A 27,980-nucleotide genomic window follows, 5' to 3' on the forward strand; every position below is an offset into this window, starting at 1 on the left:
CAAATCTTGATCATGATGATGGATGTTCAGCACTTTAGTTCGATAAAAGCAGCTTCTTTATCCTTTTATTTTTCAAACTTTTATTATTTTATTTCAAAGAAAAGCAATTGTAAATACTAAAAGAATATTTGGAAAAGATTTTAAAATGGCATACTTAACTTTTGAGAGTGGAATATATTTTTTATAAAATTATATTAAAAGTATATGAGCTTATACTTCGAAAAATATGGAAAGCAATAACATTAAAAATGCTTATTTTATTTAAAAAACAAAAAACAATTTTAAAATTAAAAAAAAACATGGTGTAGTTTAACGAATATTTTTAAAAAACACATACATAATCTTAGATATTTTTAAAGCTAAAAAAAAATTATCTATGTTTTTTTTTGTGATATTTATGTGTTACTCAAATAGAGAATTCATTTAGTTAATTAAAGAAGATTAGCTTAATTTTCATCTTTAATTTGATGCGTATAATCTTACTCATACAACACAAAAGATTTAGTAGGGATCAAACAGGTTTATAGATGATATTAGCAATTTTTTTAAAAAAAAAAAGAACAAAAAATTATCTTATATGTGTTTTATAATTAATTATAATGATTTAAAAAAGAGCTTATAATTAGTAAAAAGACGAGACGTTTTCAACAATAAACTCGAGGAAGATTAAAAACACACACTAATTTTAAGAACATTTAATTTGGATTTGATGGCATGGATACCTCTTCATCTCACTTATAAATCGAATTTAATAACAAATTAGATTTTATTACCTAATATAGTTAAGATGTGGCTTTCTGTTCACGTGAATGATGAATCTTAACAATTTTAGCTTGTTTTGTGTACAAATAAAATGGGTCGCGTGTTGAAGTTTTTTGCTAAGTTATGGATGCGAAGATTAGAGTTTTAGCTTTGACATGGTGAAGTAAAGTCCTACAAGAACAACTAGTGAATATACAAGTATAAGATAAGAGTTCTTTATATGTGTGTATTATGGTGATCACCATTGTTGTAAAATATAACACGGGGAAAGATCGCGGTTATATGTCAATCTGGGTTAACTTTTTTTTTTTAAAGAAGGATCAAAATGATATTGTATTGAGTATTTTTCTTTTCAAAAAATATCAACAGGGTTGAGGATCGAGTTTTGTTTCAGCCAGCTTTAAATTGATCAGACCAGTGGGTCAATTCGAGTTTTTTATCGGGTTAGATGAATATTTTACTTTTTTATATTTTTTCTTCAACTTGGATCAATTCAGATTCCAGGTCAACTTGTCGGAGCGGAGTGAGCAAAAAAACAAAAAAAAACCAATTGTATCGAGAAAACAAAAAAAAATTAACAGGAAAATCCAAACTGGAAAAACAAAAAAAAAATTCAATCTGGACTGGTTTCAGTTTAAGGTTTATAAAATCAATTGAACCGAATCGAACCGGACCTTTAATAATGAATATAAAGATGTTGCTTACAATACAGGTTTCACACATTTGAATATAAAAAATGTCCACTTTAAAAAAATCCAATTATATAAACTACATTAATTAGTTCTTATGATTTATATATATTTTTCTCAACCAAAACAATTATCTCCGTGGTGAAAATCTTGCATCTATGAAATTTGAAGTTTAAAACTGAAAGTATTTTTTTCAATGTTTATACAGTATGAGGACAATAAATCTTTAAGATCTAGGATTTAGAATATGTCTAATTCTTCGAATATTAAAAAAACTTATCTATTTTCATCTATTCTTAATTACATAGTTTAGGGTTCATTGAACTATAAACCATTTTTCATAATGTTTTTTTATTTGTATATATAAATAGATAGATGAATAATTTTCTATTACTTTGCTCTTTCTTTCGTCAAAACATGGTGACAGTGAAGAAAAGTATAGCTAAATTCATCAATGTTGACGAAAAATAAAATTGAGTCAGTATCTTCTTTCTTTTTTAATTATTATTATCACAATCAACGACCAGTATTTTATTTTAGTTTGTACAAGATGCGCATTGATTTAAATTTTTTTCAAACATAAAAAAAAATATTAAGGTGACGTTAGTGTTTTTAAAAAACAAGAAAAATATAATATTTAGATGATTGACTTACTGGTTAAATAAACCTTGTTAATTTAATAATATATATATAAAAATAATAATTAATTATAAAAAATAAATTGTCAATATCATACTTAAAATAATAAAAAAAAAGTCCATTAGACACCTACCGTTGCTCCACTATGGACACTACTCCACCACCAAAAGGAGCTTATCAAGACGGTTTAAAATGTCATTGCTAAAAGCTCCATAATGACACTAAAAGAGATCGTACATGTTGTTAAAGCAACGATCCATAAAGTAAATTAAACAAAATATCATGAAATGAACATTTTATACTTATATTTAATTAAATTAAATTTAATTCAAAAATAAAAATTCTAAAAAAAAACTAAATTTAACATAGAACAACAAATAAGAAAACTTGGGATAACCTGAATCATTATCAAAATTAGTGAAAAATCACATAAAAAAAATTGCAAGCGCCAAACCGAAGGATCGTATGACAAACGCACCGTATCGAGATGAAGGGGAAGCTAAGATTGTTTGAAAGCCGCCCTGGACACCATCATTTGGCTATGGCTACCGTGTAATATCTCACGTGCCGTCCAAAGAGTACAAAGACAACCCGCATGTTGGAGTGTGTGTGGCACTTGCTAGTGGGATTATATATATTTTCAATCAATGACCACAGAGTGAGAGAAACAAGGTCAAACTAAGAAATTATCTAAGAAAGAAAGGGTCAAACTATGCCTGCTCCATAGAGAAAACAAATTATGAGCAATGCTCGTTCTCGAATATTATAAAGCCCAACTTGGTATGGTTATACAAGATTTATCATCAATTTGCATGGGCTTAATAAGGCCATTGTTTTCTATTTGCCAACGTCCTCAACTTGAAACCCTAACATTTGGTTGGTGATGCACATTCTTATGAAATCATGGATCACATCACACATTTGAATTGGGATGGCAAATTCATCCCAAGATCCAAACCGACCTGAAGGTGTATAAAATTCTTGGACCTAAAAAATCAAGTTTTGACGCGGGTATATATGCTATCTTCTGACCTAAAATAAATAAATAATTGTAAATTATATTATTTAGTTTACGACCATAAATATCCAAAACCCAATCAGATTGGATATCAAAAATTCATATCCAATCAGGTTTAATTCGAGTTTAAATAGTTATTTTGAACTCGTGTTCGAGTAAAACTAATACAAAACTCAACCCATAAATATTCATTACTATCTTCATATTTGAAGAATAGGCCTATTAGCCCAACCACCTCTTCCTCCATTTAAATCATAAAGAACGCTTAGGTCTCGAAACCATGAATACCTTAATAAATGCTCGAAGTATCAGAATTGTTGCTGATCAATGGTCTAATTGGTAGAATGGGATTGCATGTAATCTATGAAATGTCATGAAATAGAATTATCATTGCATGTGACAAAGGAACTGGTAATAATAATCCTAAGAGAGAAATGACAAAGTCATGAATAATTGTTATCTCAATTTTCAAACGCATGGAAGGATATATAATGGCCTGGGTGAATTTATGCTGCTGTATGCAAGTGTGTTTTGTCCCATTGAAAAAAAAATCAACTCTCTGTCTGCCACAAAAGGGATAAATGATCAATAGCTAGCAAACCAAACAAAGATAAGAATATAGATTAATTTGGATTATTACTTTAAATAATTAATTAGGCAGATTAAACCTACGATGTTGGATTTATTCACGAAGTCAAAATTGCTTTCTGCCGACCCAGAAATGAAATATATTTTTTATTGACTTTAATTTTGAACTTTTTGGTGATGAGACCAACGTGAAGCCCATTACCAAACGTGAAGGTTCAAGCTGTTGATTACAACTTTAATTTTCTCTCAAAAAATAAAATAAAATAGAATCCTTGACTGCATATCTACTAAACGAAAGTGGGAGGGGCACATATCCATAACATTAGCCTTAACTTATGGAGTTTAATTCAAATTGAAAGAACTTGCATGCATGTAAATGATTCCTAATGGGTTGGATTAAAGAAACTAGCATGTGTAGTCACTAATTAATTCCATGTTTGTGCCAACTTTTTTTCCATGTTAAGATAGGCATTCATGTTGCAATTATTATACTTAGATAATCCTCTAATCTACGTAGAAAAACACCACGATTATAAGACTTGACCAGATTCATGACTTGATTTAAGAGCGTGTTTGGGAGTGTGGTTGTGGTTGCTTTTCAAAATGCTTTTCACTTAGAAAAGTATGCCAATAATATTTTTTTATTTTTTAAAAATCATTTTTGAAATCAGCACATTAAGATGATTTGAAAACATAAAAACATATTAATTCAAAACAAAAAAAAATACAAATTTTTTCGGAAACGCTTTCCAAACGCACTACCAAACGGGCTCGAGTTATAAGCTGGATAAATCAATCTTGGATTAGCAAGTATTATATTCAAATCGTTTATTTATAGTTTTTTTTTATAATTTTCATTTAAAACAACTTCGTTTCAGATATTAATAAGAAAAAACTAAAACAATTTTGTTTTTGATAAAAATTATTATCTTTTACCAAGTTACTCTAGTTTGGCCGGATCAATTCTCTAATCAATTCAAAATCAAATCCAACCTAAATTAAATTTCAAATTGATAAATCATAGATCAGTCTGTTCTCATCCAGAAGAACCTTTCGAGTGTTGCATGGTTCTATAACCCATTAAAATGGTCCTGCAACTTGTAAAGTTAAGGAACACCAATTCCACTACTGATATTGACATGTTTGGGTTCGTGCAATTTACTTGTAAATTAATAATGGACAAAAATTAGTACCATAGTATTATCTCAATAATACACTGTAACTTCTACCTTAAAGACCCTTCCAGCTTCTAATCCATGCACTCTCTTTTATTTAAAAAAGAAAATAAGCGTGGGTCTCCACCAGCCAAGCTAAGACACAAAAGCTGGTATATATATTTTTTAATTAGACACAGTCACTTTGTGTGGAAGCAAGAATTGTTGCTGCTTTATTCTGTATATATCAATGTTGGTATATATACGGTATTTGTTCTCAGGACAGAAATTTACATTTCCTGTAAGCCTGTTGGATGGGTTGGTAGACAACCCTACGGCATTTTAGACAGCCTCTTATGGGTATTCTTCGAATGTGTCGTGTGACACAGAATTGCAGCTGAAGGTGGTCTTTTTTAGATAATGTTTGAAACGCAGTGGAAACTTGTAAATTTTGAATTTTTTTATTTAAAATAATTTTTTTTTTATGTTTTCAGATCATTTTGATGTATAGATATCAAAAATAATTTTTTAAAAATAAAAAAAAATTAAGTTTGATGTATTTTTAAGTGAAACACACTTGTAACCACCACCGCTATCACGATCTCAAATATACTCTAAATAAAAACATGAAGGGGAGGATAAGTTATTGTTCACTAAAACTTAGAATGATATTCATTTTAATAGTGTAATGATCCCAAATCATAAAATATTTGAAATAGATATTGGAAGTAATGCGATCTTTTTACCATAAAATAATTGTCTTTTCAAATTTGTGGGGTTATATTTGTCACACCATGACGTCAGCCGAGACTTCCTGAAATTAAGGGAAATTAAATCGCCACCAAATAATTAAACGAAACTAGAAATCCTAAAAATTAGCACTAGTTTCAAATATTCGGGTAAGGAGTTAGTTATACTTAAAAGAATAACAGTGTCACCCTTACAACATCCTTTCTTATAAAATATTACTTTTACTATGCATTTTCTTCTAAATTTATCTTTTTCATTGCCATTAATTATCTTAATTGTTTTTAGATTTGTCTCCTAATTGTTCTATTATTATTACTTCTAAGCACATAAAAATGATGAAAACAACAAAAATAACTAAATTTACTAAAAATACATAATGTTTCAGATTTTTTTTTTGAAAAATACAAAAAAAAATAGTTAAAAATTAAGTTATGATAATATTAACAATTTTATTTTTTATTGCATGGTAAAACCATTAATTTAACCCTAAAATAAAAAAAAATAGATTATCTTTCACCCAGGGCATTTTGCTCTTTATAGTAAAATTATTAATTTAACCCTAGTCAAAATAATGTAAATACTTTAGTGCTCTTTAAGATAAAATCAAATAAATTCTCTTACATGTGTTTTTTGGTCTTTATACCATGGTTCTTTTACAATATATTCATGTTAGTTAAGAGGCATTTTTAAATTTTAATAAATGTTAAATATTAAGAAAAACTTATTGCATGTGCTAACAAGTGAGCGATCCCCTCGCCTTTTGGGTGGCATGTGGGGGCTGCTTGGCCACCAAAAGCCGTCTTCACTGGCGATGTTGGAATCCTCACCATACCCCCTCCGCGATGGGGTGGCGTGTGCTCCAAGATTTATGCCGGTTTGGCTCCGACAACTATTTTTTCCTCTTCTTCTCTATCTCAACCTAGATTTTCGCAACTTAAAAATTTTAGAACATTCTTTTAATTTGTTAATTCTTCAAATTTGATTTTTGTTTTTTTTAATACAATTTTTGTTATTTTGAATAATTTATAAAAATTTTTAAAAAATCAATTTCATCTCCTTTCAATCTTTTCATCTTTTAAATTTAGTCTCTATTTTTTTTTGGGAAAGTTTTTTAAATTATTATTTTTAAATTGGTTAGTAATACAACTTCTTGATTGAACTTGGCTCCAAAATTTCACAAGTTATGAGTTTTAAAGATCTGACAAGGTACATGAAGTTTACCCGGGTTTGAGTGGTTTTTTATTTTTCTTTATCTAAGCTAATTTTTTCTTATTTTATTCCTCAACATTAATTAAATTAAAAATTGAGTTCTATTTTTTTTTAACTTGCTTTCTGTGAGATCTTTTGTTGATATTGAAAATGATCTGGTTATCTTGAGTCTTTTTATTTATCATTCTTTATAGGATTTTTTTGTCTAGTTTTTTAAATTAATATTTTTTTTCCTGATTCCATCCTTCAATATTTAAAATATTTTTTTTAAAAAACAATTTATAAGATTGGTTTATAGAACCTTTTGTGATAATTAAGGAATGAAAACGTCGTCGTAGTACTCCTGCGATTTATCTCAAGGAACCCTGACTCCAAGATTATATAGGTTGAGATTATATTAATATAAATCAATGATAAATGAGTCAATTTAATCTATAAAAGACCAAGATATAAACTGAATCAAAGACATGTATGACTTCAAATATATTACTCTAAAAGTATAAAAGTTCAATCCTTAAACCTTTAATCTAATTAGAAAGTATAAAAATTCATTCCATATTATTCAGAAGTATACAAATTCATTCCATACTATTTAGAACTTAATCATGTAAAAACTTAAATTGGAAAATTTCTAAATTAATTTCCCAATACATTATCCACTAATTCTTCATCACGTATCCCCCAAAGAACAACTTTTTTTCTCAATTGTGTTCTCAAAAAGAATTAAAAATCCCTCAATCAAGACCTTTTGTTAGTATTCGTTATTGAAAATTTTAAATTAATTTCCCAATATATTACCAACCAAATCCTTCATTATTAATGATACCTCATAGAATTTGTCGAAAGACCACTTATCACGCGTTGAATAAAATTTATGTCTCCAAGCTGCAAACCAACCCAACCTTTCGTGTAAAATGTTTGATAAACGATTTCTATGATATCCATTAATAAATATTTTGACGGAAACCTAATTGATTAAAAAAAAACTTTTGGAAAAAGGTATGTTAAGAATTGTTGGATAATTGGGATACTAATTTGAGATTTTCCATTATTTAAACTGTTGCATGATATATGGAGTGCTCATTAGCAGAGGCATGTTAAAGGTTTAGGTGGGCTATAGCTTAAATCAAGAATTTATCAATATTTTTTTAACTAGTTTTATATAAAAAAAAATTAGTAATTCTCGATTGAGTTATCAAAAAATTCTGAAAATTTGCGTGGAATCTTCTAATAGGATGTTTTAACTTGGGTTAAAATTTCAGAATTTTTGGAGAAATTCAGAAATTTGATGAAAAATCACAATTTGACCAGTTTTACGTTATTGGGCGTAATTTTCAATCTGACCATCAGATTGAACTGAAATTTTACAAGGGATCTTAAAATATATTGAATAAAATTTGGTTAGAATTTTAGAATGAACAGAGCTTGATAGTGCTAACGAAAAAAAACCGTCAAATAAAAGCAAAACGACTCATTAAGAGTAAAATGATTATTTGCCATTAAAAAATAAAACAAATTAGCTCTTCCTTCCTTTTATATGTTGCCAACTGGGCAGAAGCAGAATAGAAAAAGAAAGAAAAGAAAAAGCGAGAGAGAAATAGAGAAAAGTAAGGGGAAAATATAAAAAAAAATCCAAGGAAAAAAAATAAGAAAAGTGAGAGAATAACCTTGTAAACTTACAAAGTCGAACTTATAAAATACTAATCTAATGAAGAATCAAGTGTAAGAAGGAGGAATTGAAAGAGGAAAAAAAATTTAATGATTTTGTTTTCCAGTTGACATGAGATTGTTATTTTATCTCGGTTGAGGAGTTGTTACAATATCGATTCAGATTCGATTATAGATGAATTATATTCCACAAAACATCGGAGGATGTAACTTTAATAGTGAGTTTATTTTTACTTTCATTTTAATTTTATGCACTTTCAAATTTATTTTTTAATATTTTAAGTAGTGTATTTGAATTAAAACTTTACTGTTAACTTCAAAAATTCATGTACATGAGTTAATAATTGATTTTAAAAAATATTTATATATTTATTTAATAGCACAGGGCAGGAAAAATTCCTGGCTCCGCCCTTGTGAGTGCTTCCCTTTGCTTGCTCCCTTCCCCAAAAAGCAATTTTTTTTTACAATACAAATTAGAAAGAAAACCATACCTTTTTTCTATTTTTATTTTTTTACAAGAGATAAAAGAAAAAGAAAAAATGGTTCTTTCTTATAATTATTATTTTAAAACTCGAACTGGCATGACGAGTTGATCTAGAGCATGGATTTATTCGGATTGAAAAAGAAAACACGGTTAACCCGATAAAAAATTTAGGTTTGATGTAATCAAAACTTAGTTATTTTAAATTTATTTTTTTTAAAAAATAATTTTTTTAAAATAAACATTTTTTTAGAATTGATACTCCCTTCAACCTTGACCCAAGTTGAGTTTTAAAGCTGTGTATATAATTGCTTTGAAAGATTCATCAAATCAAAATGGAAAGGAGGAAGGAATTATGCTTACATGAAACTAAACAGTAAATAGACAATTTTTATCATATCGACAAAGGAAAAAAACAGTAAAAAGACAAAATTCCATGTCGCTTCGACTTCTCTTTTTCATCGATAGTTCCTCCAAATTGTCAAGCCCCTTATTTTTTATTTGAAAAAAAAGAGAGAGTTTATCATATAAAAAAATTGCAAACCAAATAATGGCAGACAACCATGCTTTAGCTTTGAATATTTAAGTAATTAACAGACCCCACTAACTAATCCCATAGAATAAACCTGATTAATCCTAATAGTAATAGAGATAATGTAGGTATCATCAGACCCCAATCAATTTGGCATCTCAGATTGTTGTTTATATTTTAATTATTAAAATTAAGAAATTAATCACAGTATTAAAACTGGCCTAATGCCAACACATTCTTATACTTACTAGTTCTCCAAATCACGCACCACCCACATTTCTTGCTCTCTTTTTTATGCCCTCTTTGATACAAGCTAAAGTCACAAAAAGCTCTTCAGGTTCTGCAATGGCGACTCCACCACCGCCACCCTCCTCTCTTCTGACTCAACTAAATGCTTTCATGGAGAAAAGTCAAGTTGGAAAACGTTTCAAACTCGCCGAGAGGAAAACCACCTTCACAACGGAGGTTCGAGCCGGGACAGCCACGTTCCTTACCATGGCCTACATCCTAGCGGTCAACGCCAGCATCCTTGCTGACTCTGGTGGCACATGCAGTGTATTAGATTGCATAACGGTGTGTTCAAACCCCACAATCCCTCTTGCAAACTGCACCGCTCCAACTCACCAAATCATCAAGCCTGACGAATCTTGTAAATTCGATCCTGTTAACCGTGGCTATGCAGACTGCCTGCAAAAGACACGTAAAGATCTTATTGTAGCCACCGTAGCTTCTTCTTTAATAGGATGTCTAATTATGGGTCTGCTAGCTAATCTTCCTTTAGCTTTGGCACCTGGTATGGGCACCAATGCTTATTTTGCCTATACAGTCGTGGGGTTTCATGGGTCAGGCAACGTACCATACAAAAGTGCCTTAACAGCTATTTTCATTGAAGGGTTAGTTTTTCTCTTTATTTCTTCTATTGGGTTACGTGCTAAGCTAGCTAAACTCGTTCCACAACCGGTCCGGATCAGTAGCTCAGCAGGAATTGGCTTGTTCCTTGCCTTTATCGGGCTACAAAATAATCAAGGTATTGGTCTTGTTGGGTATAGTTCATCAACATTGGTCACAATTGGAGCCTGTCCAAGATCTTCTCGTGCAATGTTAGCCCCCGTTGTAATGATGGCTAATGGCACCGTTAGTTTGATCCAAAACGGCACCATATCAAGTGATATTATGTGTCTCAATGGAAGGATGGAGAGTCCAACATTTTGGCTTGGCATTCTTGGCTTTGTGATAATTGCATATTGTCTAGTGAAAAATGTAAAAGGGGCTATGATATATGGTATAGTTATCGTAACGGTGATTTCATGGTTTCGTAACACAGCAGTTACGGCGTTTCCTTACACAGAGACAGGAAATTCTTCTTATGAATACTTCAAAAAGGTGGTTGATGTGCATGTGATAGAGAAAACAGCTGGGGCCTTGAGTTTTGAGGGTATGAGTAAAGGGAGTTTCTGGGAAGCATTGGTCACATTTTTATATGTTGACATACTCGATACCACTGGGACATTATATTCAATGGCTAAATTTGCTGGTTTCACCGATGTTAATGGAGATTTTGAAGGTCAATACTTTGCATTCATGTCGGATGCTGCATCAATTGTAGTAGGGTCACTTCTCGGCACTTCTCCGGTGACCACATTTGTTGAATCATCGACAGGGATCAGAGAAGGTGGACGAACAGGCCTAACAGCATTGATCGTGGCAGGATATTTTTTTATGGCTTTTTTCTTTACCCCGTTATTGGCATCAATTCCAGCATGGGCAGTAGGGCCACCATTGATCTTGGTGGGAGTTTTGATGATGAGATCTGTGGTGGAGATTAAATGGGATGATATGAGACAAGCCATCCCTGCATTTATTACAATGATAATGATGCCATTGACATATTCTATAGCATATGGTCTCATTGGAGGTATTGCTACTTACATTATCTTGCATCTTTGGGACTGGGGTGAAGCCTTTTTGGGAAAAACAGGGCTTGTCAAAGGAATGAAAGGAGATCATATGCTTAATGAGGAAACTAATGGAAATGGCCATGATGGTAAAGTGCTTGAAGCAGTTTAGAAGGAAGATTTATAAAGCATACATTGTTTTTTTTAGTTTCGGATTTTGAATTTACTGTGGTACGAGAATATTGTTCGGAATCGTATGTATAGTTCATGAATTTTGATTTCAAATCTTAGGCTAAGCTATAGAAAAAGCATGATTTTTCATGCTTTTATTGCTGTGCAATTTGCAGTGCACTGCAATAACAAATGTTAATAATTACCCCCTCATGTTAATCCACTTGTCCTTAAAGTCCAAGAGTTTCGATTTCTTTTTTTAATATATGTGTATATCCAGGTTAATTTACACCTATCTTTACACGTATCTTGACTAATTCTCTAAGACTCTAAAATTAATAATCATGTAAATTTCTAATGATTCTAAAGTTTGTGGGATTCGAACTAGTAATTTTTAAAAAATAAACTCAAGACTTAACCAATTAAAATACACCTTTTAAAATTAAAATTTCGAATTTTTCATAGCAAGAGTTTTAGTCTCTTACCAAACATTTGATTCCCCTTTTATTTTTTTTCTATCTTCTCTGTAATTTGGCTAATGTTTTAGGATTTTTGCCAAAAACTATGGTTGTTTGACTTTTAACTTGTAGATATATGGTTCAGAACCCCTACTAGGACTAGCTTGTAAAACGAGGAATCAAATCCTGAGAGCAAGTTAAGGTCAATGCAAATATTAACAGCTAATTTCAAAGAGCTAGTTTAATTTTGGAATCAGATTTTGAAGGATTGCATGGAATTACCTAGAGAAGATATGATCATAAATTAAGTTCATGGAAATTTCTTAGTTTTACGAGACAACTACTTAAAGAATTTGGATTGTCAAGTTCCCCTTTGAGCTAGGATAATTAAAGGCCAAACAGGAGTTCTAAGCACCCAATTATTGACGGTCCATGTTAGGATTTGCATAGTGAATCGAGCACCCAAAAAGTAGCAAGGAAACTAGGACCCTGTTTTTTTTTTCTTGGTAGGGAGGACTTTAAGCTAAATCTTCTTTTGGTGGAATTTCACGAAGAAAAAATAAAATAAAAAGTGGCTTTGTTGTGTGGTCTAATAATTCTTTATGTCCATGGGACTTAATTACGGGCCAAGGAGTTTGGTAAAGTTCCATTAACAAGGTGAGTGGAGTAATGTAAAAAAAAAAAAAAAAAGTTGAAGAATAAAGACGAAACTAAAGAGGAGGAGTGTATTAAGCTCAAACCCTTTTTTTTTTACCTTGTGATCCACAAAGAGGAGACAAAAGAAAAGAAATGAGCATATAAAACAATCGTAAATGTATTAGTTTAAGAGGCACTCGTTCCTCCTATCTTTTTCTACTTTGTTGTTCTTCCCCCATGATTAGGCACCCACCATAGATAGGCAACTCCCTGAGTTAATGAATCATCGGAAAAAAAAACTTTTTATTTGTCTTTTTTAAAGCATTTTAGAAAAAATTTAAATTTTTTTTTCAATTAATATTTTTTTGATATTTTCATATTATTTTGATGCGCTAATGTGAAAAATAAATTTTAAAAATTAAAAAATATATATTATTTTAATGCATTTTCAAATAAAAAATACTTTAAAAAACAATCACAACCACACTTCCAAATATCCCTAAATATATAGCCAAAACCTGAGATTGTTTGCACTACCAAGTATGGTAAACTGGACACTAAAGTCCGAACCAAACCCTACTCTCAAACTTTGCCACATGAGGTATTCCCACGAGTATTTGTTTCTCAAATCTTACATAGGACAAGTGATAACATAACATGAACAAATTAAGCTGAAAGTAGCCCATGATATGAGTGTTAAAATAATTAAGATGAAACACAAAAAAAGAAGCTATAATTCTAAATGATCTGTATATTATGAGTGTTTAGTCTTAACCTAAATACAAATAAAGTATATATAGGTTAAACTGAAAGTACTATTCTACCCTTACTAAATAAGACTACTAAATATTATTTAACATCTCCCCTCAAACTCACGATGCGGCAGCTACAAGCATCGAGAGTTTGCCAACCAGAAAATGAAAACGAGAGATGGAATGCGCCTTGGTAAAGAAATCTGCAATCTGCAAGGAAGAAGGAACAAAAGGTAAAGCAATGGTGCCATGCTTGAGATGATGACGAGTAAGATGACAATCGATCTCAATGTGCTTAGTTCGCTCATGAAAAACTGAGTTGTGAGCAATCTGAATAGAACTCTGGTTGTCACAATACATAGGAGTAGGATGAGAAAAGAAAACTCTCATATCAGCTAGTAACCAACGTAACCAAATAATCTCTTTGGTAGTAGATGTCATGGCACGATATTCTGCTTCGGTGGATGATTGAGAAACAATATATTGTTTCTTGCTCTTCCAAGAAATAAGAGAATCACCTAAAAAGATACAGAACCCGGTAACAGACTTGCGATTTGTGAGATCACTTCTATGATCAGCATCAGAGTATGCACGCAACTCCAAGAAAGAGGTGGATGAAAGTAAAAGACTCTGAAAAACTGTACCCCAAAGATATCGCAAAATACGAAGAACAGCTGCCCAGTGAATAGTAGTAGGAGAAGCAACAAACTGATTAACAACATGAACAGGATATGCAATATTTGGACGAGTAATGGTGAGATATACCAAACTCCCAACAATAGTGCGGTATAAAGTAGGATCTATCAAAGGTAAACCATTAGAAGAAGAGTACCTCGGGTTGACCTCAATAGGAGTATCTACAGTCTTATTATCAGTAAGTCTAGCCCGCTCAAGAATATCTGCAACATATTTCGACTGAGAAAGAAGGTAACCTTTAGGTGAGTATGCTACCTCAATACCCAAGAAATATCGAAGATAACCCAAATCCTTCATTTCAAATCGTCTAGCCAACTCTGTCTTCAAGACTGAAATACCATCAATGTTATCACCAGTAATAATCATGTCATCAATATATAAAGACAAAATGATACGACCTGCATCAGTGCACTTAATAAAAAGAGCAGAATCATGACTGCTAGAAACAAAGCCAAGAGACGAGATCACAATAGAGAATTTCTCAAACCAAGCACGAGGTGCTTGTTTAAAACCATATAATGCTTTCTTAAGCTTACAAACATATCCAGAGTCATGTGAAATACTAGGAGGGAGTGCCATATAAACTTCTTCTTAAAGATCTCCATTCAAGAAGGCATTTTTAACATCAAGCTGAGAAATATGCCACTGACGAATCGAAGCTACGACAATAAGAGTATGAATAGTAGTTATTTTTGCAACCGGGGCAAATGTCTCCTCATAGTCCATACCACACTGTTGAGAGTATCCTTTTGCAACCAGCCTAGCTTTGTATCGCTCAATAGACACATCAGAATTAGTCTTGATCTTATACACCCAACGACAACCAACAACACTCTTACCAGGAGGTAGAGGAACCAGATCCCAAGTATCTGTCTTATGCAAAGTAGAAAGTTCCTCATCCATAGCTTGCTGCCAAAGCGGATCAAGAATTACCTCTTTATAGGAAGAGGGCTCAGAGAGACAATGAATAGAAGCTAAAAAGGAAGCAAATGATGAAGAATAATAAGAATAAGCAAAATCTGATAGTTTTATGGACTTACGAATGCGGATGGACTGACGTGAAGGTGGATCCACAATCTCAGATGAAGCTTGAGGGGCTGTAGATAAGAATGGAGCTTCAGGTGTGCTAGAGAGTAAAGTATCAGTACCTGCAGAGTTATGAGTACAAATTGATCAAACATGGGGACAGGTATCATTACCAGAATCCTCAGAAAAGGGATCTATATAAATAAGATCAGTTTTAGTCAGGCTATGAGTAGTGAATGGAATAGAAAAGAAAGGTATATACTCAAGGAAGACAACATGACGAGACACATAAAGTTTCTGAGTTATTGGATCAAAACAACGATACCCCTTTTTACTTTCATCATAACCCAGAAAGACACAAATAGCGGATCGAGAGGATAGCTTACTACGTTCTATATGAGGACGAAGAACGAAACAAGTACAACCAAAAACTCTAAATGATGAATAATCAGGGACATACCCATATAACTTTTTAAAAGGAGATAGACCTGAACTATGAGAAGATGGAATCGTATTAATCAAACTTACAGCAGTAAGAACAACTTCTCCCCAAAACTCGCTAGGAACAAAAGTAGACAACAAGAGATAACGAGCAGTTTCGACAATGTGCCTATGTTTTCTTTCAGCAACACCATTTTGCTCAGGAGTATCTGTACATGAAGTTTGGTGGATGGTTCCATCTAAGGCAAGCAATTGACAAAATTTATTAGAGGTGTATTCCCCACCTAAATCACACCTAAAGCATTTGATCACAGTAGAATGTTGAGTTTTGATAAGAGCTCGAAAAGCTGCATATATCTCAAAGAATTCATAACGATGTTTCATTAAATAAACCCAACAATAACGAGTATGATCATCAATAAAAGAGACATAATATCGAGACCCTCATTTTATGGCAACGGGAGAAGGTCCCCATACATCAGAATGAATCAAATCAAATGGTGAAGAAGAAACAAAAATATTTCGATTAAAAGGTAAAACGGAAAATTTTGCTAGTTTACATCCACTATAATCAGAAATGTCACAAGTTTTTAAATTTCCTAAAGCTTCTATGGATGCCAAAAATCTCAAACGAGAAGACGAAACATGACCTAGACGAGAATGCCATAAATAAAAACTAGAAGATGAAAGACTCAAACGAAAGGAAGACAAATCAACAGTAGTAGTAGCAGCAGCGGCAGCAGCAACTGGCACTTTTAACTCATCCAAAATATATAGTCCATTCTCCCTACGGCCTGTCCCAATCAACTTCTGAGACTGCAGATCCTGTACGTAACAAAAAGAACTAGAAAACATGACTAAATAATTACCAAAATCACATATTTGACCAACAGACGCAAGATTCAATTTGAGTTTTGGAATAAGATAAACATTAGGGAGAGACAAGTGAAGTGTGACAAGAGAACCAACACCTGCTAAGGGCATAGGACTGCCATCAGCAGTCATTACAGGAATAGAGGACAAAGGGGACACATAGGTAAAAGATGAAGAATCTGGAGACATATGATGGGAAGCACCAGAATCCAAGACCCATTCAGAATGTGACATACCTGAGGAACTATGAGGCAACTGACCTATGGAAGAAGAAGCAGACATTGTTTGTGGCTGCAAGGAGAGAAACTTCTGAAATTGCTCAGCCAAAGTATTAGGATCGGTAATAGAGCCTGGGAAAGCTACTGCTGCGGTATTGTGGTGTGGTGGTTTATAACCCTGAGGTGGTCTATGAGCATTAGATTGTGACTGGCTACCAGACTTCCAAGCTTGATTCTGATGTCTCAACTTAGGACACTGAGCCTTCCAATGACCTTTCTGCTTACAAAAACTGCACTCATCGAAGCCAGCCCTTGTGTAAGACTTGTTCTCATGATTAGAGAATGGCTTAGAAGGTACTGCTAGTACCGAAGGATTTGAAGCAGAAAGGATTCTCTTTTCAGAATAAGACTGAAGACGTATTTCTTCAGCCAATAACTCATAACAACAGAGTCAACAGAAGACAGTAGAGAACGATGCAAAATTGAACCTCTAAGTCCTTCGAAGTCACTGCGAAGTGCTGTTAAAAACTGTACCAATCGTTGCTGCTCTCTACGCTCAATATAGGCACCACATGCCTTTAATTCTACCGATTCTGTAACAGTCAATTGATCCCAAAGATTTGTCATAGCAGAATAAAACTCTTGAATACTCATATTCTTCTGATGAAGAGCTCGTATGTCATTCTCTAATTGATACTGTTTTGCAAAATTTGATTGCGTGAATAACATTTGCAGATGATCCCAAAGCTTTTTTGTTGTCTCATACTTCGCCAACTGCATACCTATTGAATGTTCAACAGAATTGTTGATCCAAGTAATGATCTTTGCATTATTTGCTTCCCATGTATCTATCAAAACAGCATCCCCCTCCTCAATATTCTTAGGTATCATATAAGTTCCACTAACATACCCCCACATCTTCTTACCCTTAAGAAAATTTCGCATTACATAGCTCCAATATGAATAGTTCTTCCCATCCAACCTCACACTCACAGACTGAAGCGAATCAACTCTTTCAGTAGCCATAATCAACAATCACAGAGAACTAGAATGCAAAAGCAGCGGAAAACACAATACCAAATTGCAGAAACTTAACAGAGATTGCAGAAACTAAACAAATATCTTCTCAAAATTATAAGATTACTCCAAAAAACAAAACAAATTTTCAGAAACTGAACGCAAATACCAAATTGCAAAAGCTGAAGGGAAGACGAAATACCAAAATTATTGCAGAAACTGACGAAATACCAAATTTTTACAGAAGCGGAAGACAAAATCTCACTCCAAAAAATTTGGATCCGCGAAGTTGTGTTAGGGATTAAGCCTTATTCCATAAAATCAGCTTTGATACCATGTTAAAATAATTAAGATGAAACACAAAAAAGGAGGCTAGAATTCTGAATGATCTGTATATTATGAGTGCTTAGTCTTAACCTAAATACAAATAAAGTATATATAGGTTAAACTCAAAGTATTATTCTACCCTTATTAAATAAGATTACTTAAATATTATTTAACAATGAGATCATTGGCACATATTGCTATTGAATCATGACTAGCTTTTGATGCAATGTATAGGGTGAATAAGATTTTTAAAGCTTTAAAACCCTAAATGGTAAAGAAAGAAATTAGTGTTCTCAAACATTAGGTTACAACTATTCTTAAAGGTTTATTTCATAAATTCCTCCTTTAATAAATAGTCAAGAGAATTTTTTTAAGTACAAGAAAAATATCGTATTTAGTTAAATCCTAGTTAAATTGAGATTCCTAATATAAATAAAAGGAAAAGGAAAATTTAAAAAAATTGAAATAGTAGCTTTTGAGTCTAATTTAGGCAATGTATATAGGGTGAATAAAATCTCATTTTTAATCCATTGATGCAATGCCCAATTCATACGATAAAGAATGAGGTAATGCAGGAATCGCCACTGGCCTTTGTTGTGCTGGACCAAAGATAGGATGGGTTACCATATTTAATGGATTTGTGTAGAACATCTAGTTGTACTATATTTTTATTTAAAAATATATTAAAATAATATTTTTTTTATTTTTTAAAATTTATTTTTGACATCAACACATCAAAACAATCCAAAACCATAAAAAAAATTAATTTCAAGTTAACAAAATCAAAAAATTTCAAAAACGTGGTCCAACCACAATTACAAACACCAAGTGAGGTGAGTTTGAGTTTTTTGATGGGTCCAGAAAAAACATATAATTAGTGAGGCGTGAATTATGTTTAGATGAGTTGTATCTCTGAAAAACCTCAAATTCACCTCACCTCACCTCCATTAAATTAATGTGTTCTATGTTGGGTTCCATATAAAAAGTGGTATAAGCGCTCCACCATACACAAGTTAATGATATTGCTCGTGCATTGTTATAGAGAATTTTTTGAAATATTTTATTTTTATCTAATTACACAATAATAAAAATAAATATTTAGAGTAAAAAATCAAATTATGAAGGAGAAACATTTTTTCATAAAAAAACATTTTTTTATTCATGGAATTTTTTATATTAAATTTTTTTTTATCATTGAATAAAAAAACAATAAAAAAATTAAAAATATATAATAATTTGAACTAAAAAAATTATTTTTAATCAAGAATCTATTTTTTTATTTATATTTCTTTTCATTTTTATGAAAAACATGTTTTTTTCATAAGAAACATTGTTTTTTAAGTAAAAACTTATTATGATAATGAAAGGAAGATTCAATAAAAGAAAATTAAAAAATAATGAATCGATTATTTTGAAGCATCTATGAAGAACAATAAATTTAATAAAAATATATATATTATTTTTATTCAATATTAATGAGCAAATTATATTAAAACATTAGGCATAATAAGCTAATACATAACTATTCATAAAAGAAACCCGATAATATCATTATAAAAAAAAGCTCTAATGTTCTTAAAACCTATGATACAATTGGCTAATTTCTTAAATATTATTTTAATAAATTAATTTAAAAAGATTTTCTTTGTCAAAAGTTAAAAACAAAAAACAAAAATAAAAACAAAAGGATATTTAAATAAAAGCCAAGTATGTCTCGGCCTGGCTTTCCAACCTATGCACGCCTGGTCAGGCCCACGCGCCTAATTAATGTTTTTAAATAGTTAGCTTACATATATCCACCTAATTTGTTTTTAAAAAAAATTTAGATAACACTTTACATGTCTTGACAAATAACATGTCATTTTTTATTAACTTTGTAGTTATTGGAGATAGCTAAACAGTCAGGATTCAGATTTTTAGATCCAAAAACTTAATTTTCAACTTGTTTTCATCCTTAAACAATTTAGAAATCTCAATAAACTCATTTTAAAACTTAGAAAAGCTTATAATCACTCAAAAAAAAATCCAATTGAATAAATTTTTTTTACAGTTCTAGTTTACTTTTTACAATGTGGTCTAAGAAAAACACAACCTCTATTAAAGATAAACCTATTAATACCACGACTAGCCTTTTAGGGATTGAAATGTGGTTGACAAAATACTTTCTCTCTCGTCTTTCATTTTCTCACGAGTCTTTTTTCTTTTAAATTCTGAGAACAAAAATATAAAACAAATGGAGTTTTTGAAACATGAAATCATCAAGAAATAGGGATAGATAATGAGAATTGTAAAAAACTCAAGGGACCAAACTTTAGTTTTTTGAGTCCCTAAACAATAAATAAGATAATAAAACAAGTGTTGTTTTTTTCTATAACAAATTTGATCTTTTTTTTTTAATTTTTTCTAATTAATAAAATTTAATTTAATTTTACAAAATTAAATATTAATTTAATATTGAGAAATTTTTTAATATTACAAATACGATAATATAACATGTGAGCTAAAATAAATTATAAGGTTTAAAATGATGTTAACATAACTTTGAAATAAAAAATTCAATGATTAGATGAATAACAGAGTCTAATGTCACGACAATCAAAACAATAAATAACCCTTTCACCCAATTTAGTTTTTATTGTATGTATTAATTTGTAAAACTTGTGAATTAAAGCTTGACTTAGTTTAGGTTTCACCTCAAATTGATTTTGGCATTTACTTGGCCGAACCTAGTTAATCTTGCTAGGTTAACTTGTGATTCCGATGGCATGAACAACCCCAGTTTGAATCCAACCAAGTCAATACTAAATTATGTTTCTAAATTTGATTCAATTATCAGGCCTAGGAGGGACCAAGATGGTTGAATTCCCGTGGAGCATTAAAGAGACCGGTGAATATGAGCCCAAACCTCCATTTTGTCCATGGAGCCCATTGTCTTGTCCAAGCCTTGAACGATTCCCCAGGCCATTATTAAACTGATAATACAACATGGATATTTGTTTCTCAAATCTTTCACAGGACAAGTGATAATACAACATGGACAGATTTTTAAACTGAATGTAGCCAATATTGCTATTGAATCATGACTAGCTTTTGATGCAATGTATAGGGTGAATAAGATTTTTAAAGCTTTAGAACCCTAAATGGTAATGAAAGAAATTAGAGTTCTCAAACTTTAGGTTACAACCATTTTTAAAGGTTTATTTCATAAAATTCTCCAAGTTTTTTTCAAGTACAAGAAAAATATCCTAATTAGTTAAATCCTAGTTAAATTAAGATTCCTAATATAAATAAAATGAAAATAAAAAGGAAAAGGAAAATTAAAATTAAAAATAAAAATTAGTAGCTTCCAAGCCTAATTTGGGCCTAAAAAGAAAACAGTTGGAAAGCTATTTGCCTCTATATAATTATACTTTTAGAATTATTTGATAAAATTTCGGTTTCATCTAGCTACCAGATCAAAAGTTATATAAAATTTTATTAGATTATATATTGAACTCTTCAATTTTTTTTTTCAAAACTTAAAAAATCTTAACATTTAACAAAATAACATAATACAAATAATTATTCCAATAATAATAAATTTTTTCCCATATAGCTCTACCAAGATATAATTAATTAAAAAAAATCTCATATTTAATCCATTGATGCAATGCCCGAATTCATGTGAGAAAGAGAGGTAATATAGGAACGCCCTTTGTTGTGCGAGACCAAAGATAGGGTGGGTGCCCCTATTGAATGGATTCATGTAGAATGTCTAGTTGAATAAGTTGTTTTTTAAACTGTTTTTTAATATATATTAAAATAATATTTTATTATTATTATTATTATTTTGTTTTTAACATCAACATATTAAAAATAATCTAAAAACATATAAAAAAATTAATTTAAAGCTAAAAATATAAAAAAATTCAAAAACATGGTCCAACCACAATTACAGAAACCATGTGAGGTGAGTTGTGCTTAAATAAATTTTACCTAAAAAAATTTCAAATTCATCTCACCTTGTATCATCTCCAAACAATTTCAAGTTCATGCATTATAGTAGAGAATTTTTTGAAATATGTTTTTACTTAATTACATAATAATAAAAATAAATATTTTTTGTAGAAAAAATCAAATTATGAAGGAGAAATATTTTTTTCATAAAAAACGTTTTTTTATTCATGTAATTTTTTATATTAAAATGTATTTTTTTTATTACCAACATAGTTCATTGAATAAAAAATAAAACAATAAAAACATTAAAAAAACTATAATGATTTGAACTAAAAAGAAAAAATATATATTTTTAATCAAGAATCTATTTTTTATTTATATATTTTTTATTTTTACAAAAACATGTTTTTTTAACGAGAAACATTGTTTTTTTATGTAAAACCTCATTATGATAATGAAAAAATATTTCAGTAAAAGAAAATTTAAAAAATAATGAATCAATTATTTTCAAGCATCTATATGAAGAACAATAAATTTAATAAAAATATATATATATATTTTTTTCAATATTAATGAGCAATTTATATTAAAAAATTATGCATATTAGGCTAATACATAATTATTCATAAAAAAAACTAATAATATCATTATAAAAAGCTCTAATCTTCGTAAAACTAATGACATAATTGGATAATTTTTTAAATATTATTTTAATAAATTGATTTAAAGAGATTTTGTTTGTTAAAAATTAAAAAAAAAGATAAAAAACAAAAACAAAGTGATATCTAAATAAAGGCCAAGCATGCCTTGGCCTGGCTTTCCAACCCATACACGCCTTGTAAGACCCACACGTCAAAATTAATATTTTTTTGTAATGGGTAGATGACACTTCTCCATCTATTTTTTTTTAAAAAAAATATCAGACAATGTATTGCAAATAACATATCATCTTCTTAGCCATTGAAGATGACTGAAAAGTCGGGATCTAGATTTTTAGATCAAAAACCTTATTAAACCCATTTTAAAACTTAAAGAAGCCTATAATCACTCTGAACAAAAAAAGCAAAATCCAATTGAATAAAAAAATATTACAATCCCGGTCTATTTTTACAACGTGGCCCAAGAAAAACAAGACCTCCATTAAGGATGAACCTAGTGACACCACAACTAGCCTTTTAGCTTTCTAGTGATTGGAATGTTGTCAACAAAACACTTACATTTTCTAGTGAGTCTTTTTTGTTTCAAATTCTAAGAACAAAAATGTAAAACAAATAGAGTTTGTAAAACATGAAATCATCAAGAAATAGGGATGGAAAATGAAAATTGTAAAAAAACTCAAAGGACCAAACTTTAGTTTTTAATTCAGTCCTTAAACAATAATAATAAAAAAAAACATTGTTTTTTCTATGTCAAATTTGGTTTTTATTATTTTAATTTTTTTCCAATTGGTAAAATTAAATTAAATTAAATTTTACAAAATTCAATATTAATTTAATGTTAAGATATTTTTTAATATAACAAATACAATAATATAGCATGTGAGCCAAAATAAATTATGAGGTATGAAATGATGTGAATATAACACTGAAAGATCAAATACAATACATCCCTTTTAGTTGTATGTATAATGTCATTGTCACATTTTTTTTCATGTCCTAGCCATTGTTTTATGAATTGATTTGTAAAACTTATAACTTAAAGCTTGATATAAGATTATGTTTTAAGTTGAACTGATAATTTTTTATAAATTGATTTGTAAAACTTGACTTAAAAAACTTGATATTTTTAAGTTGAACTGATTTTGATATTAATCTGGCTAAATCTAGTTGATTTTGCTAAGTTAATTTTTGATTTTGCTAAGTTAATTTATGAACCGATTGACATGAACAACCCCAGTTCGAATCCAGCCAAATCATATTAAGATATTTTTTAAAAAAAACCTAAAACAGTATTATTTTGAAAAAAAATAATAAATTTTGGTTGATTAGATAACCTGTAAATTACAACTAAGTAAGTTAAGCACCTTCCCGGGCTTTACTGTTCCTCAATTTGATTCAATCATCTGGCCTAGGAGGGACCAAGATGGTTGAATTCCCCAGTGAATATGAGCCCATTGTGTTGTCCAAGTATTGAATGATTCCCCAGGCCATTATTATCTCATTGAGGTGGATAAATTACTCATTGCGTGAGAACACTTTTGATTTTTTGTTCTTTATTTCATCATGATAAATTGAGAACCCAACTACATTAGATTCTTCAAACACGTACGAGGTGAAAGGGTGGAGCTCAGTGTTTACAAGCCATGGATATTCTTGAAACTTGAAAATGCAAAGCAAGATGGCGATGGTTCTGCCGTATTCAGTGCTTGAGGGCACCACTTATCGATCTTCCCTGTCGAGTTTTCCCTCCGAAGAAAATAAAACCAAGAAACATGCACGTGAGAATCTGAACTTCTTTAGACTTAGGCTCTGTCTTTCATCTTGGATTTATGAGGTCGTACTGGACAGGTCCCTCCTCCTCGTGACCTCAGCTCAGCCCTGCCGTCCACTATTTTTTTTTATCCTTTTGATAATTGGGCAGGATGCATGATAAAGACCACAACGTACCTATCAATGATCTTCATAATGGATATGCCACTAAATATAATTAAATCAGGGAATAGTTTTTGCTCATGTTCAATAATTCATGCATGGATTATGGACCCTCCATTTATTTGAGATAATCACTGGACAGTTAAAAGTGGAGGAAACAAAGATGTGAAACTGAAACCACGTTTTGTCCCTTCGAATTAAACTCAATTTTGTCATTTTGCATTGTAATGGAAGGTTTACCGCGTTATCAAGCATAACTTTCTTCTTTTTTTATTTCAAGTTTTAAAAATTTTTATTTAAAAAAATATATTAAAAAATTATATAAATTATATTTAAAATTGAGAAATTTTTTTAACATAGAACCACACGGATAAACCACTTCAATTACCGTTAATGACCTTTTTGGATTTATATTATTGAGATCTTTATGTTCTTGTGGTCTTTTTTTTTTACTCTTTCTTCTTCCCCTCATGGTAATTATTTATTATTGAATTCGTTTTGTTTTATCGAGATCTTTTTAATAATATTGATAATATTGTTTGAGATGTCTCTAGTGTTTTTTTCATTCTTCTTTCTTCTTCTTTTTATTATAATTTATGTTGGTTTATTTTTTTTAATATCGTAAATCGGCGACAACTTTAAATCTTATGTTTTATTGCTACACATGCATGCCAAATTTGTTTCAGACTATTTTATTTTATTATTTCTTTTCAAATGTTGTTAATAAACAAAAAATTATTTTGCTTAAATTAAGATTATTTCGGTGCAACTAATTAGAAATTAAATTCTTCTGTTTAGGGAAGTTATTATTTTTTCAAACACTTGAGCAAACAAAATGAATCACAATTCTAAATCTGAAGGACTGTTGACGTGACGTATCAACAAAGCAAAGTTTGTAGCCATCGAAGGATGGTGACCAAATGACGATTGCTTTGTTCTAAAATAGATTCTTGTCGAGAGAACAAGGGCACTAATTGAAACTTGGAAGGCAATGAAGGAATTGTCGTCCTCAACACTGCAAGAAAATTTAGAAATCACTGAAGCAGATGCTGTGATTTCCAACCTTCTAGTTTTATGAGAATATTTAAGCAAAAGCAAGACACAAACAACTTGAGGATTTTCCATATCAAATTGATGATAAATTCCGGGAAAAAAGAAGAAATACACAGAACCCGGTAATTGTTTACCCCCACCTTGATATTTTACACATAATTAAATCACGAGTAATTAAGAAAGAATTACCCGTATTTGGTGATTAATAACTAACCACAGTGACAGCAAATGGTAAGTCACCGTTAGTTGCCGGAAACAGCCTGTTCCGGTTGATAAATCAGGCTTCGAAGTTGTGGTTTCAGTTTATCTTCCCATGTTTCCTGTCCAGGTCCTATTTTAAATTTCTTTTCCTTCACTTCAATCATAACCAGATGATCCGTTAACCGGTGAACCTCAATGATCATTATAAAATTACCATTGCACCCTTCCAATTTAGCCCCCCAATTCTTCCTCTTCGCAATTTCTAGTCCCTCCTTTCTAGCAACCTCCTCTATTCTCTCCATGACTTTCTCCGGCTTCTCGGCCGACACAAACCTCTCTGTTAATATCATAGTATCGGATTCATTGAACATCCTGGACAGATCGTAACCGGACGAGAACGAAATTATATCGAATGCATTCAAGGACTTCTCGTCCTCCTCTTCCTCGAACCCTTTGTCGAAATCAAATTCATCTAAATAAAGTTTTTTCTCCTCTTTGAAACCCTTTTTAAACCATGGATCATTAATAATCATATCAATGGTGATCCTTGTCTCGGGGTTCGCGTCCAAAAGCCGAGACAGCAGCCTCTTCAAATCAGGAGAGGTCCATTTCGGGCACCGATATTGTCCTTTGTAAATCTTCCGGTACATTGCCATCAAATTAGTGTCATTAAAAGGCAAATAGCCAGCAATCAGGACAAACAAAACGACACCGCATGACCAAATATCCACCTTAGCTCCATCGTAACCTTTCTTAGCCAAGAGTTCAGGTGCCACGTAAGCAGGTGTGCCGCACAAAGTATGCAACAGCCCGTCGGGTCGGACCTGTTCCGTAACCGCACTGAGACCGAAATCCGTGATTTTCAAGTTAAAATTCTCATCGAGCAAGAGATTCTCAGGTTTCAAGTCACGGTGGAAAACACCCCTCGCGTGACAGTAACCGACGGCTGTGATCAACTGCTGAAAATACCGACGGCTGAGATCTTCACTAAACCTCCCTTTCGAAATCTTGGAAAACAACTCGCCTCCTTTGGCATACTCCATCACGAAATAAACCTTACCCTTCGTGGCCAAAACTTCATGGAGCCTGACTATGTGCGCATGCCGCAACCGGCTCATGATAGAGATCTCCCTCTTAACGTGCGCCACGAAGCCCTCTTTCATCACCTTCGCCTTGCTGACTGCTTTGATGGCTACGCTTTGACCCGTGCTCACGTTTCTCGCGTGGTACACCTTGGCAAAAGCGCCGTAGCCCAGAAGCTTCCCTAGCTCGTACTTCCCGAACAAGTTCACCTCCCCCGCTGACGCCGGCGGTGTCTCTCCGACCACCTCCATTGTTTGAAGAAACCCAGTTGCTACAAAGACAGATCAAGGTTTCGGTGTTTGGTTTGCATGGAAATTGAGAACCGTATCGTTGAAGGAAACACAGAAGTTGGTGTTTCGTAATGGGAAGGCATAGATGTGATGCTTGGCACTTGGCAGGTTATGGGTAACCGTGCAAATTGTAAAGCTTGGATTTTCGAGGTTTTAAGGAAAATATGTGAGGAGTGAATGTGATGCTGATGCCGGGAGAGAGAGGGGGGAACCCGAAATCGTAAATGTAAGAGACTAATTATGGGAAATAATGTCGACAGAACAAAAGGTGGGTGTTGAGTTAGGATTTAGTTTCTAAATTAATCAGATGTGATTAAGGATTTGGATTATCGCCTCTCTCTCTCTCTCTCCCAGACTCTATTTATACCAACTGGCTGTTTGTTTCGGAAGGGAAGGAAAAGGTTAGAAAGTGTGGGCAGTTTGACTTCTTAGAACTTTACCTATATTTGAATAATTTCTTAATAAAGATTTGATATTCAGGAGTTTTCCTATCGAGTTCATATTCACAAATCCACCCTATCACGCATGTGATAATATAAAAACAATTATTTTTTTTATTTACATGAGAAGATGGTATTATTTCTCAAAATAAGAAAAAAAAAACCAGAAGTGGGAGTTTCATAAAAACAAAATTAGCATTAATCTTATACGTATGTATTTAATTAATTGATTAGATTTTATAATTTGTAATTGTTGAGATGAAATCAAGAGCTAGTGCATTTTTTTTTCAAAAAATAATGATAATAATAAATAAAAACATTTGGGTTATGGCCGTAGTTAGGAACAACGATTTTTGCTCTCGTTCATATCTGAGGAAAATAAATCT

General features: G+C 31.4%; 3 protein-coding genes across 3 annotated transcripts; 1 reads left to right on the top strand and 2 right to left on the bottom strand.

The window, feature by feature from the left end:
• The first annotated feature begins 9,710 nt into the window (after positions 1 to 9,710).
• Positions 9,711 to 11,797, top strand: LOC7488774 (adenine/guanine permease AZG1). Its single transcript, XM_002323024.4, has one exon. The coding sequence runs from the start codon at positions 9,785 to 9,787 to the stop codon at positions 11,555 to 11,557; it is 1,773 nt and encodes a 590-aa protein (XP_002323060.3). The 5' UTR covers positions 9,711 to 9,784; the 3' UTR covers positions 11,558 to 11,797.
• A 4,314-nt stretch (positions 11,798 to 16,111) lies between these two features.
• Positions 16,112 to 20,965, bottom strand: LOC127904425 (uncharacterized). Its single transcript, XM_052447889.1, has 3 exons — positions 20,906 to 20,965; positions 16,675 to 17,065; positions 16,112 to 16,390 (listed from the first exon to the last, which is right to left on the bottom strand). Exons 1-3 carry the CDS (start codon positions 20,963 to 20,965, stop codon positions 16,353 to 16,355), a joined length of 489 nt encoding a protein of 162 aa, XP_052303849.1. The 3' UTR covers positions 16,112 to 16,352.
• A 4,659-nt stretch (positions 20,966 to 25,624) lies between these two features.
• LOC7482576 (CBL-interacting serine/threonine-protein kinase 14) lies at positions 25,625 to 27,555 on the bottom strand. The gene has a single exon (XM_002323625.4). The coding sequence runs from the start codon at positions 27,113 to 27,115 to the stop codon at positions 25,823 to 25,825; it is 1,293 nt and encodes a 430-aa protein (XP_002323661.1). The 5' UTR covers positions 27,116 to 27,555; the 3' UTR covers positions 25,625 to 25,822.
• Between the last annotated feature and the right edge of the window lie 425 nt (positions 27,556 to 27,980).

This window comes from Populus trichocarpa, chromosome 16 (genome assembly GCF_000002775.5).
Source record: "Populus trichocarpa isolate Nisqually-1 chromosome 16, P.trichocarpa_v4.1, whole genome shotgun sequence".
In the NCBI taxonomy this organism is placed as follows: Eukaryota; Viridiplantae; Streptophyta; class Magnoliopsida; order Malpighiales; family Salicaceae; genus Populus; species Populus trichocarpa.

Excerpts from the sequence above, each read along its gene's own strand:
- LOC127904425 (XM_052447889.1), bottom strand. The coding sequence starts at position 20,965 with ATGGCCTGGGGAATCGTTCAAGGCTTGGACAAGACAATGGGCTCCATG. Across the intron at positions 17,066-20,905 it reads GCTCCATGGACAAAATGGAG|TCTTATTCTGAAAAGAGAAT; the intron begins GTTTGGGCTCAT and ends ATACGTCTTCAG. Across the intron at positions 16,391-16,674 it reads GTTGCCTCATAGTTCCTCAG|GATCTGCAGTCTCAGAAGTT; the intron begins GTATGTCACATT and ends TGTTACGTACAG.
- LOC7482576 (XM_002323625.4), bottom strand. The coding sequence starts at position 27,115 with ATGGAGGTGGTCGGAGAGACACCGCCGGCGTCAGCGGGGGAGGTGAAC.
- LOC7488774 (XM_002323024.4), top strand. The coding sequence starts at position 9,785 with ATGCCCTCTTTGATACAAGCTAAAGTCACAAAAAGCTCTTCAGGTTCT.